The sequence below is a fragment of the Pollicipes pollicipes genome, unplaced genomic scaffold (genome assembly GCF_011947565.3).
Source record: "Pollicipes pollicipes isolate AB1234 unplaced genomic scaffold, Ppol_2.1 Scaffold_3447;HRSCAF=4054_pilon_pilon_pilon, whole genome shotgun sequence".
In the NCBI taxonomy this organism is placed as follows: domain Eukaryota; kingdom Metazoa; phylum Arthropoda; class Thecostraca; order Pollicipedomorpha; family Pollicipedidae; genus Pollicipes; species Pollicipes pollicipes.
Genome location: NW_023596297.1, coordinates 12,021,425 through 12,034,613, shown reverse-complemented (window position 1 = coordinate 12,034,613; position 13,189 = coordinate 12,021,425). Strand labels below are relative to the sequence as shown.

General features: G+C 51.7%; 1 protein-coding gene across 1 annotated transcript in view; it reads right to left on the bottom strand.

The window, feature by feature from the left end:
• LOC119091401 (glycine receptor subunit alpha-4) overlaps window positions 1-13,189 on the bottom strand; it is a 162,803-nt gene that overhangs the window by 26,705 nt on the left and 122,909 nt on the right. The window contains exon 7 of the mRNA XM_037214180.1: window positions 520-654. Within this exon, the coding sequence (XP_037070075.1) occupies window positions 520-654 (135 nt within the window). The remainder of the gene's footprint in view (window positions 1-519; window positions 655-13,189) is intronic.

Sequence of the window (13,189 nt, the reverse complement as noted above, 5' to 3'; positions counted from 1 at the left end):
CACACACACACACACACACACACACACACACACACACACACACACACACACACACACACACACACACACACACACACACACACACACACACACACACACGCACACACGCACGCACGCACGCACGCACGCACGCACGCACGCACGCACGCACGCACGCACGCACGCACGCACGCACACATACCCCGCCGAACCACCGAACAACGCGTGGCTGCGTTGCACAGACCGGTGCTCTGACCAGTTTGCTCTGGTGAGACGACGGCCATGGAGCGCTGCCCTGCTGACACGCTCCTGCTGGCGCACTTGACCCATGACCTGACAACTCGGGTGACCCGGACCCCTGAAGCATGGACGTGCCAGCGGTCGGCGGTGTAGTTGTCGCTGGTCCGGGCTACACTCACCTGTGGAGCAGACGTGAGAGCAGTCGGTGGTGTAGCTGTCGCTGGTCCGGGCTACACTCACCTGTGGGGTAGACGTGAGAGCAGTCGGCGGTGTAGCTGTCACTGGTCCGGCTACACTCACCTGTGGGGTAGACGTGAGAGCAGTCGGCGGTGTAGTTGTTGACGAGATCCAGCTGGGGCAGCTCGATGTTCTCGTCCACCACCAGCGGCGTGTCCTTCTGCCAGACGAACACCAGGTCGTCGGTTGTGTACGATACTGTCGGAGAGATCAAGTCGCGTCAGCACGAGTGAGGGCCGGCCCTAGAGAGCACAAGGTGGTGACTGGTGGTGGCGTGGTGGTGGCGCAACAACATGGTGGTGACTCGTTGACGCCGGGCAAAAGACGAGCGAGGCCGAGGTTGACGGAGGCTGATCTTTTCAGCTTACATGGCATGTAAACCTACTTAGTTATACGGGAAGATCTTGGGTGAATTTATCGTGTGTCGGATGAACTGTTGCCAATAACTAAAAAAGCATGCACGAGACGTAACCAAGAGTAGCCTCGAAGTAAGCTCATGAATGCAACTTCTTGCCCTGCGCGCAGTGGAAACTACATTCGTTTTCCTTTGGTAAGAGCAAGAAGACAACATTTGGCACCCGTAAGTAGCCTAGGCAATTTGTTTTTATGTGTCATAATCGTTGTTCTGTGTGTCTCATGCTAAGTGAGCCCGGCGCCGCCTGGGCTATTTCGCCGACCGTGGTCGTCTGGAGGGAGAAACGCTTCCCAGCGCTACGCATATTAGGCTCTACTCGAAATAGAAAAACTCAGGAGTTAATCGGTACCTCTAAATTATTGTATCCAAAATCATCCAGATGACATTTTTACACGACTGATGATGCCACAGGCTGCGGGTTTTAAAAATCAAGAGGTTACGACGGAATTCAGGGATGTCTGCCGCGCGTTGCAATGGTTGCAATGGTCGCATGAAGCGCTTTACAGCGTCGCTGTACAGCCGATATTTCTTGCATGTTATAAAGACCCGTGATTTTGTCGCGGACAAATGATAGAACGAGCTGTGGTCGATTCTAGTAAAAGTTGGGTTCATTGGATAGCGTTTTTCTGCCGTTCCGTTTCACAGAATCTGTAGTATTGGGTTTGGTAATGTCTGTAGTATTGGGTTTGGCAATGTTTTGCTTAGCTATATTGAATTATTTTTGGCAGATTGGTGGCACCCACTCTGATGGTTAAAAGTTTCTCGGTGAAGAGATCGGGTTAGAGCAAATGCTGGAACTTTAGTGAGCGGAAAACTATACGAATGCATCGCCTGGTGAGGAATAAGTATCTTAACTTAAGGAGCATGTGCCTACGGTCTGCGTTATGTCAAAACGTCCTTCTTGGAGCATCACCTGAGATAAATGTGAGTCATGACACTGGTGACGGTGACCCTGCCTGTGTTTTTTGTTGTTGTTGTTGTTGTCCACCATTGTCTTTGAAATGACTTCCCCATATCCAAACCAATAACAGTTTCAACACAATCCTTTGTTTCAACTCGTATTTACACGTTCGATGTGCATGAAATCTTCGATCGCGTTTTTCAACGTAATTAGCTGACTTAAAATTCAAATTATGACCCAATTTCTCCGAATGTTATGCATCGCTCCAAACCAAGGACGTAAACAAGGTTTCTTGACTTTCAAGCAGCGTCAGGAAATAAACGCCAGCTTTTGGCAGACAAAGCCTGTCCCACTTAGCACACTTTGCGACCCGCTCACGCACACACGCACACACGTTCCCCGCGGTGAGCGAGAACAGGCGGAAAGCTTTGAATGCCGCACCTGAAAATTAATGTCACCCCTTCGTAACTTTGGAACCCCTCTTGCGAGCATCTTGCAGCGCGCCTACCCTGCCCACCGGCACCGGAAGGGGAAAGAGCGACTCCTCAGCGCGACGGCCGGAGCCGGCGTCGCGGCCGGCGCACCGAACTTTTTACCGAAGCCCGAGCGCGAGATCCCCTGCGCCGGCCGACGTGCCCCGGCGTCGGCCGCTAATGATAAATCCATGTGCGGCCAGGGCGGCCCCGACGCCGGCCGGCCGGTAATGGCGCCGCGCCGCCCGATTGTCTCCCCATCTCCCCGGCCCCGGCCCCGGCCCCGGCCCCGGCCCGGCCGCCGATCACGAGCGCCTCCGCCGGCTCCCGGCAGCGGCGCCGGCGGTCCCGCGAACATCGTCTCCAGCTGCGCCAGGAGGGCGAGCGCCGCTGCAGACCGGCGCTGTGGGCGACGGGCGCCGACTGCGCTGGCAGGGACCGCCTCCGACCGCGGGTCCGAAGCTTCGCGGAGGATCTCGTTCTTGCTTGAGAAACGTCTGGCAGACCATGACCCGTTCCCGTTTTGAGCAGGCAGTTCTGGTCCTGTTCAATAGCCGGGTGGCTTGGAAGCCACCCGTGCCTGCGGTCCTTCGCCTATTTGCTGGCTGGAGGTGCAGGCGCTACTGGCGAAAGCCCGCAGGCAGTTTATGTGTGACTACACTGACATTCGCAGACCCGCAGGTCTGCGAATGTCAGTGTATGACCCTCTGTTTATGAGTCATTCCTCAGTGGCAGGGAACCCCCTGCAATCGCGGCAGTGCCTTGCATGACCAGTGCTCTTATTACATTATACGGGCGCTCTGAAAGAATATGATCTTGCTTCGTTTAAGGTCTTTCCGGAAAGAGCGACCGGAGAGTGTCACACTCTCATTTACCTTAAGCGTTCCATGAGACATTTCCATCAGAAGGTCAGAGCATGCGCCTTAAATTCCAACGGTTGACATGATATGGCAGGCATTCGTAGTGCTCATCCCAGTATGTCTCATTAATTCGCAAAGAACCTTCAAATTTTTCCTTCAGTCAAAAACCAGTGATCCTAGGCTACTTTTTGTGATACGCCAAGAAGCCCTGAGTGGGATTATTCTGATGGGTATTCAAAGTGGGTCCATTACAAAAATAAACGTGCCTGAAAGAACAGCCGGTTCAATGCATGGCTTGATGCTTGGCGTATCAAGTTCCTTCTCTGGTTCGTTCAGAATTCTTTGCAATATGCGTCACCATCTTTAAAACCCGTCTGACCTTACCACCACGGCTATAATTTTGGGCACAAAAGCCTTGAAGGCATCTGCCAGTTGTCCCCAACCGGCGGCACCTGCAACCGTCCACGTGCACCTTAGGTGCTTATTGCCGAGTCTTCTCTGTTCAAATGGACCCCCCGGCTCCGGCAGAGACCATATTTACAATTCAGATTCCATATTTACAAGCCAAACCATTTACAAGCCAGAGCTCTTACGGCGTGAAGCGGGCCCTAATGATTGGCAAAGGGACGCCTTCAGGCCTGGTACTGATTCTGCTCTTTAAACAACAGCAGGAACCGGTTGGCCTGGACCACAATCTAGTAAGGATGGGACCGAGATAGATACGGCCGACAGAGCCCCTAAGCCCCCCACCCCCACCCCCACGCCCCTTCCCTTCTGGTCATTACCACCGCACCGGCGTCGGCCGGTGGCCGTAAGCACGTTGGACATAAAGAATGGCCGGCGGCAAGGCCGGGGATAGCGCGCATGTCGAGCAGCCGCTCGGGGAGGCGGCGGAGCGCGAGCGGCGTGCGCCTTGGATGAGCAGCGACAGCCACGACTCGGGCCGCGCAGGGGGCAGCCGGGCGCGCTGCTGGGCACGCCGAGCTGAGCTGGGCCGGACGGGACGGTCAAACGGAGAGGTCAGACAAGGTCAAACTGCATGTCGGTGTACAAAGAAGCCTCAAGACGTCCTCATGCAACATTCTTTACCCTCGAAACTTGTTCTAAGCTAAAAGCCACCGATGTTTGTTCAGATCAGTGACCTTATTCGACCTTCAGAGGACTGCGGTGGGCGAAGCCAAGAAGATTATATTTATTTTGAAGTCTAAATAAGCATGAAGGTTTACGTTAGGCGGTATGTTCCAAAAACAAATACTTAATCTGGATCATTTTAAGTCAGTGACCTCTGACCTCCAGTAAGTCAAACTAAGATATCTGTTGACATCCCTGGGATCAACTTATTCAAAATTAACATAAAACTATCCTGTTAGACAAGATATCCAGGGGAGAAGCAGCTTGGTTTTGACCTCGGTCTGATCTTTATGCCTCACCCAGGTCAATAAAAGTAGACGTTGTCCTAAATTCAATTGGATATCGATTTGCGTAACCTGTTTGGTGGATTTACGAGAAACACTATGCTCATAGATAAGACAGTAGTAATAGCCTTATTCCTCGGAGAAAAACCATGAGAATAGCTTTATAGATGCGTTGATATTTCGGCAACATGCCTTTATCGAAACAAACAGCATATCAGATCTTCTGCTATTTGTTTCGATGGAGGCCTTCTGCGGCAAAATCAACGCATCTATACTTCTATTCTCCTGGTTTTTCTTCGAGGAATAAAGCTACTTCTTTTGTCTCATCTACGGCTAATAACCTAACAAACCGCCTCAGAGAAGCATGGCTTCGTGTAACACTCCATCGTCGCCTCAGATTTAACGATTCCCCAGGAATAGCCTTCGCTGACAGGCAAGGCCTGACTTTGATCTGCCATAGGGTAGAGACCTTGCAAGGTGCACCTAACTTCTCATACCAAAAGATCTGCCATTCCATTGGCTACATACATGCACAGTTTGGTGCGGCTACACCGCGTCGGTCAGGAAATACTCCGGAAAAAACATTCTGGGGTCAACTTGACCCTCCCTCAACCGAGCGTCTGTTAAGTCTGAATTTAAAATAAAGTTATTGTTCAATGATAAAACGAATCAAAACATTCTCACTAAAGGCAAGAACAGCGGTTTTTAAGTACATATCAGGCGCATATCACCAGCCTTTATAGGTTTGTCCGGAATTATTCTCGTCATTGAGAACGCAACATGGAGAGGCCGAACATCAGGAAATAGATCTGAGCAGAGGAGAAAGCCCGGCCGGCAGAGAGCATAGCACCGAGAGATGCGGACGCCGACTGTCGTTGGTGATGAAGGGGAGCAGAAGAGATATCAGGACGGATGATTCTGAAGGCTGTTCGCTGATGGCAGCCAAAAGAGCGATTGACGGGGGCATGATGCTGCGCTGTACGCTGCTTACGTGCTGTTTCGCAGATGGGATCGTGGTGCCACGGTCGGTTGGCAGGGGTCCTACAGCACAGGCTGCTGGATTTTTCTGTCAAGTATATCATTCGTGGACAGTGCAAGATGTCTACACTAGGGGTGTAGTTTCTTATTCAGTTGGGTGGGGGGGGGGGACTCTAGCCTCCCCCCCCCCCCCCCAGCAACTGAAGCTCCAGCCCGCTTAAATTTGAGAAGAAAGTGGCTAAATCCGAGGAAAACCCGCTTTCTGGCGTGTTTTGGGCGCATTTTATGTTCCGCCTAATGTCACCATTTGAACTCCCCCAAACTCTTTTTTTTCAAAAATGCGCCTTTCATACTGTGGATCGTGTTGAAAAAGTCAGCTAGTTTCGTGGTAAAGTAACAGGACCATGACAAAGCCTCTAAGCTGATGTAATGGAGATATCCGGGCTTGGTTTCGACGAGCGCTTGACGGCACCCAGCACCACTCGACATGTTCGCCAGAGCCGGAGATGAATGGCACAGGCGTCGGCCAGCCGCCGTCTCCGCTCAGGCCGGCTCGACGCCGTGTCGGGACCGGAAGTCGTGCGCGTCCGGGTCAGCTGACGGCGTCCGGACGACACCGTCAGCCCTGACACGACCCGTGTCCCCGAACGACACCATCAGCCCTGACACGACCCGTGTCCCCGGACGACACCATCAGCCCTGACACGACCCGTGTCCCCGGACGACACAGTCAGTCCTGACACGACCCGTGTCCCGGACGACACCGTCAGCCCTGACACGACCCGTGTCCCCGGACGACACAGTCAGTCCTGACACGACCCGTGTCCCCGGACGACACCGTCAGCCCTGACACGATCCGTGTCCCCGGACGACACCAACAGCCCTGACACGACCTGTGTCCCCGGACGACACAGTCAGCCCTGACACGACCCGTGTCGCTGGACGACACCATCAGCCCTGACACGACCCGTGTCCCCGGACGACACAGTCAGTCCTGACACGACCCGTGTCCCCGGACGACACCGTCAGCCCTGACAAGACCAATGTCTCCGGACGACACAGTCAGTCCTGACACGACCCGTGTTCCCGGACGACACCGTCAGCCCTGACACGACCCGTGTTCCCGGATGACACCGTCAACCCCGACACGACCAGTGACCCCGGACGACACCGTCAGTCCTGACACGACACGTGTCCCCGGACGACACCGTCAGCCCTGACACGACACGTGTCCCCGGATGACACCGTCAGCCCTGACACGACCCGTGTCGGCGGACGACACACTCAGCCCCGACATGACCCGTGTCCCCGGACGACACTCGACCTCTCAGCCCGACTCTTTTGCGCGCTGGGCTTTCCTGTCTCTACGGGGTTGGCTTGGCACATTGCAAAATGGTCGCTTAGTAGATACGCCACCCAGCTATTATCAGGGTTTTGCGGAAAATCAAGTAATGGTTGATTTTCATATGGAATAAATGGAAATCAAGCTCATGGTTGGCTATCTGAAAGCTTGTTTTGCGCAACGACTTAAGTACCTGAGCTTTGCTATCAAGTGCGCGAGAAACTACAAAAGTGTTTTGGTACAGGTACACAGATGGATAGTTTACCTGTCTGTTCTTGGTCTGCACCACCCACAGCGTTAATCCTACTCATTCTACTGAACAGGCACATTCTTCTAGCTTCACCATCTCCTGCACATTTCAGTGCACCGCATGGCTAATGGACCCCACCCGAGCTGGCCCGTCCCCATTGTCGGCCTGGCACGGCAGGCGGCTCGGTGCCAGCCTGCGGCGGCGGCATCGGTGGGGGTCGCGGCGTGTCGCGCCGGGATTGTATCGGTTCCAGGAGCGGATCATTGCGCAGCAGACCGGTCGGACGGACGGCAGGCGGCCGATGCCAAGCTCCGATGAGCCAGAACGGAGCCTGATGAGAGCTGCGGCCCCGCGGCAGTCCGGCGCGCCTGCGGGCGAGGTCACCTCACGCCGGCGCACTCGGCCTGACGCGGCTGGCGGGCCGTCGCCGACCCCCAGTCGCAGTCCCGATCACGCTGCGGGATGACGGGATTGTTACCAACGGAGCAGTTGACTCGTTTCGTTTGCTTCTGCCCGCCGGTTCAGCCCCGCCCCACCTCCCGTCGTCAACACTCCGTGTGTCTTCCGTTTTGCCACCCCTCCAGCGGCGGCGGCCAGCGCACCCGCGACAGCGCGCACCGTCACTGGCGCGAGAGCGCCGCGCCTGCTTGCCTCGGCAAGTGTGTGGACAGTATTTACACGGGGTATCGTCATCCCATCAGCCGTGGGGCGCGGCGCAGCGGGACTCCATCCGTCAGCGCTGTCAGCTCTATCACTGCCCTCCGCCCCTCCCCGTCCGACGGCGGAGGAGCCATCGGGCCGACGACGACGGCGGCGACGGACGCATCCATCTCGACGCTCAATGATCGCGCGGCGCACGGTTCATGCTTTGTCATGACGCCGGTGGGCGATTGCATCGAACGCGCACGCTGGGCGCGCCGCGCCGCACCGACCGCGCCCAGCCGTGCTGCCGCCGGCCGGAAGGGAATGACCGGCGGGATGGCCTATCACCGCAATAATGGAGGCGCTGGAAACCTTGAAATGTGCTGTCTGAGCTCTGAGCACTGCACTGACCGGGACGGGTCACGTGGCATGGGCATCGCATGAACCAGCGGCCATGTCGAACGGGCTGTGATTGGAGCGGGAGAAGCAATGGTTTCCGTTGTTCCGTTGTTCCACTGAGATTAGGCCAGCTGTGTGTTAAAATAAAGGATTTCGGGAGTAAAATAGCATCCTTGACGGATCAGTTATGTGTTTTATAATGTTTGCAACACTCTAGTTTGTCAAAGTCCTTGTGTAATAAAAGCTACGAAAGTTTGAAACGTCCTGTTTAAAGAAAAACGAGACGCAAATGTCAGGCTATCTTCTCCCAAATTCAACGAAACGTTATGCTAGAGCTTTATTTTACCCCTATGGCTCCCTTTTCTCCCCTTAATAGTGTTTAACAGCGCCTCCTTTCGAAGTGCACTTAAGCTTCGGGAAACGGAGAATCGCATTGTCTATAGTCATGCACTGGTTCAAACTTCAACCAATGCGCTTCTCGGTAACTGGCCCTTGTCGCGCGCTTGCCAATCGCAGGCGTTCACTTGCACTGACGTTCACTCATTCATAACAGAAGAGGTGCTACTTTTAAGCTCGCAGGCCCACAATGAGCGGGTTAAAACAGCTCGAAAACCTTTAACCCGTAACAGCTGTCAACGGCCCTCAGTAGATTCCGTTCACGTCACGATTCACGTCACGACGGTTGAGACAACCAGGGGTGAAAAGGCTACCGATTTGCAGCATATGATCGGCGACAAAAAAACTTCTGCATGCTTTTTGGTGACAAAATTGCGAAGATCGAAATACCTTACAACAGGTTTGGCTTAGCATTTGACAGATTTGACATTGACGCCTCACTGCATGAACAGGTTAAGCCATAAAATGCCTCCAAACATAGCAGATTTAAGCAGCATAGCTTCAGCAGGTGACATAAACATACTACAAACTAAACCACATCAGTGCTGACATCACAGATTAGCGGTCAGTGTTTTTTTCTTCACTGGCCCTGAGATCAGTGCTTTTCACAGTTTTTCGGTCAAGATTCACGCCACAAACAAAGCAGTGTGACATACCAAATAACTAGGTTCATTACATACTAGTCATAAAAAATATGACCGGCCTCAGCATCTAACGACGAACGTGACAAGTCTGTTACGCGGCGTTTTAAATCCCCGTGTTAATTCAGACTGCTGGCTTCGAATGCTCACCACGCGGCTGGGGTATGGGTTCAGTGCAAGCCTGTGTGCTGCCGTCGCTTATGTTCTTGTCGTGCAAAGCTAACCGGCTTCAGTAGAGTCGCTTAGCTATTTAAGCATCTACCACGGAGGGCGTCCCTGGTAGTGGTGTTAGAAACCCCTGCCAATCTGGGAGGCTCGTTGTTCGTGTACATCCGAACTGTATCTTGAGAGGTCAACGGAGGACGTTTAAGTGATGCATTTCATGGATTCATCCGAGGTTTCCTGCTGCTGAAAGAAACAGCGGTTTTGGGTAAGAGAAAACCTTGCACGCTCCCTGCCTCACTGCAGACTTCAACGATCTAACCGGTTGACAGGTGCGAGATAAAACGCATTTTATTGTCATTACATTGTAAATTGAGCTAAATAAGGGTCATACAGACGTTCATAAATGTCTTGTGCGTTTTCTGATATCAAGATTATATGAATTTCATACTACATTTAGTTGAGAGAAATGCTCCACGTTTCAAAATATTAAAACAGGCATCAGCCTGCTATGAAATAAGCTCACTTATAGCTTTTGGTATGCTTTGAAGTGGAAAAAACTGCTGCAGACAACGCAATTTCTCTATTTAAAAAATATGCAAATACGTTATTATTTGATAGCGTGATCATACCTTGCATAACACTGAAAGCCAATTGACGGCCGCAAAACCTGGAAATAATGCCGACGAACACCAATTATCAGCGACTCTGCAATTATCTTTGCATTGGCCTTGATCACCGCATGGCCAATTTGATGGCAGGATTTAAATGACGTCATTATGGCGTCATGGATGCCTGGTTGATCTTGAAATAGTGTGCACGAAGAAGTCTGCACATATTCGTGGCCATGTAGCTCAGAAACTAGGGGAGTTTAGGGACAGGGCTATGAACTGCGCAGAATGATCTTCAAGATGGCCACTTGGTTCAAAACCCCATACACAGGTAGAAAACTCCCTTTAACACTCAAATGCTTTCCGGGCGTCATTTTCTACATTGCACTTGTTACCTGTGCATCTGTCTGTCCGTTTGCAGTTCTATAGCCAGCAGCACAGCGCGGAAGCCGCAATGATTGCCGTCAAGGTTGCGCATGAAACGGGTTCAACCTTCGTGACGACACGCAACATAAATTCACGCCCGCCCGACATCCGTATCAGTCACAGCCCCTGCGGCAGTGAGGTATGCGCTGGCGCTTAGCAGGGAGTCATTTTTCGTCTACTTGGGGGAAACATTTCCGATTAGGCGCCTGTTTATCTCAGATGTACTTGACATTTTTTTAGGCGCGGGCCAACGTTACATTGTCAGCGGTGGAGCTACCAATCCCGGCAGCGTCGCCTCTTCATGCAGTAAAACAATCGGGAACCACTTGTTGATGCTATATGTGTGTGCCACAGCTGCAAATCTAATCGTTTTATGGTCTTGCTCTTCCATTTCTCTGAGTTATTAGCCTGCCTCCGCCTCGTTCAGTGACTCAACGAAATAAAGGCATTCAACTATGCAATTATAACAATGAGCTTCTTTACGTTACCACCGATTGTAGACCTTGAACCATTTTAGATGCCAAGTATGGGATGAGTTTTGAGTAAATAAATCGTATCAATGAAAGGAAAATGTTTGAAACACGATGCCTGGTCAATAGTACTGCATTGCTCTAATTCCCTACCGACTCAGATGTTATGACAGTATATTTGACCCAGAAAACAGTGAACATGCTGTCATGGGCGCAAAATGACGTCAGCGATGTGACGCGCATGGCTAGCAGCATTGACACTGCATCCCATTCATCTGACAATAACAACCATCGATGACCATTCTGGTTCCGATTCTGATTCTGGTTCATTCTGGAACATGGATCATTCATGCGAGAGTTTGGCGTTAGCAGGTGACTCACGCTGACTAGGCGTCCGCCGAGGGTCCTTCTGATCAAAGCTTCACCCAGCAGAACACACATGACCTGGTGACCTGGACTGCACGGCATTACCAGGGGTGGACCCTTGCGGTTTTCACTGGGGGGGGGGGGGGGGGGGCGAACCCATGACTCTGGCCCATGCTGTTTCCAAGACGCATTTCTTCACAAATTTCGTCCACTTCACTCTGCGGTCATAATGTGGACTTAATATAAGAAAGTCCTTCGGCTCCTGGTTTTTCGTATCATGAGCTCAAAATTCTGTCATTAAGTTGACGACCTCGATATACCACAAGGTTGGTTAAACAGCATTGCAGTGCTTAACAACGAGCATATTGACGGTACTCAATATTACGAGTTGCGCTGATCCTGAAGAGCTCATCTCTTGAGGATGAGCGCGGAACGGCAGGTGGCCGTTTGTATTTTATTAATGCTTCTTCATAAACGCCTCATAGCTTCTGGAAATTTAAAGTGTGGTTTTGCATCCCGTTTTGATTCAAACACGGGCCACTTGCTTGAGAAGAATTAACAAACATTTGGTTACAGCACCTGCCTGTCATAGTGGACGCCGTACGTGCACATAAATGGCACCACTTCAAGGCCGCTCCAGGAGGCTACGGGAGGGCGGCGATTTTAAATGGAAGTCGGGCTCCTCCCGGAAGTACCAGCCGCTGATGCTAAAGAAGATACTTGATCGAATGACAGGATTGCACTGTTCCAGTTCTGTATAAATTTAATGGTCTTATTCTGCCTGTAATCGAACAATGCAGACAAGGGTGTTGCTGAGGGCAGGTGGGAGAAGGCATGGGGCTTTGCCCCCATCCCTAGGGCCACTCATGAGCCAGCCCCTAGGCTCAAACCAAAACCTCACTTCGAAATCACATAGCCTTCATTTCCAATAGGCGCCAAACTTCAGGGACATCGCAAAGGGTCCCAAATGTTCATGCTAGGGAGGCACCAAAACTCAGGTGCACTATACTACATGTGTCTAGTCCGTTTGACAAAATTATAGATTGGCCCATGCGGAAGAGGAGCACTGAAACAATTATTTCCAGAGGGCACCACGAACGGCCGCAAATCTTCATTCTTAAGCGGCACAAAAAAGCTGTGCATCTCACCCTGAACGAAATACTGGAAAGTTCCACAGATGAGGTGCACAAAAACCTATTTGTCGAGGCACCATGACCTTGATTCTCCAAAATGGTTTCTCTGCGTTTCACCACGACGAAGGTCCTGTTTGGCCGGTTCTTGGATGCTTGACGACGTGGACCAACATTTTTTGTTCTAGGGAATCATAACCTCTATTTGCCAGAGACGCCCAATTCCAGTGTCCTTAAAGGGCACCAATATATGCATGTTTGATAGGCAACAAATTTCAGGGGACATTGCAATTCCTGTGGTGCTCCATTGACAAAACCGTGAATCGGCCCATTCCGTGAAGTGACACCAAACCTTCATTTCGTAGCATCCAAACGTTTATTCAATATAACGGACTAGTTCAAGCGGGCCATTGAAAGGGTCGCGAAACTTTCATTTCAAGGGACACTGTGATTACGTTGCTTTCCATCCTGACCAGATTCCGAATGGACCTCTTCCCCAGAGAGGCACCACAACATTTTCATTGCAGGTTATCAAAAACATTATTTAAGCAGGCACCCAATTTAAGGGGCACAACATTGGGTCCCAAAAGGTCTTTTTTGAAGGGACAATAAAGTTCAGACGCACCACAATGCTCGTATCTCCCATGCGAGAAATCCGGGATCGGCCCATTCGGCGATAGGTCATGAAAAGTTGTATTTTAAGGCACCATGAGGCACCAAGCAGGCACCAAATTTAAACGAGTCATTTCAAGGGCCCCAGTATCTTCATTCTCAAAGGACACCAAAATTAGAGGCTGCGCAACTTCTGTGCCTCCAACACTGACGACATCCTACTTCAGACCTCTCGTCGAAGACA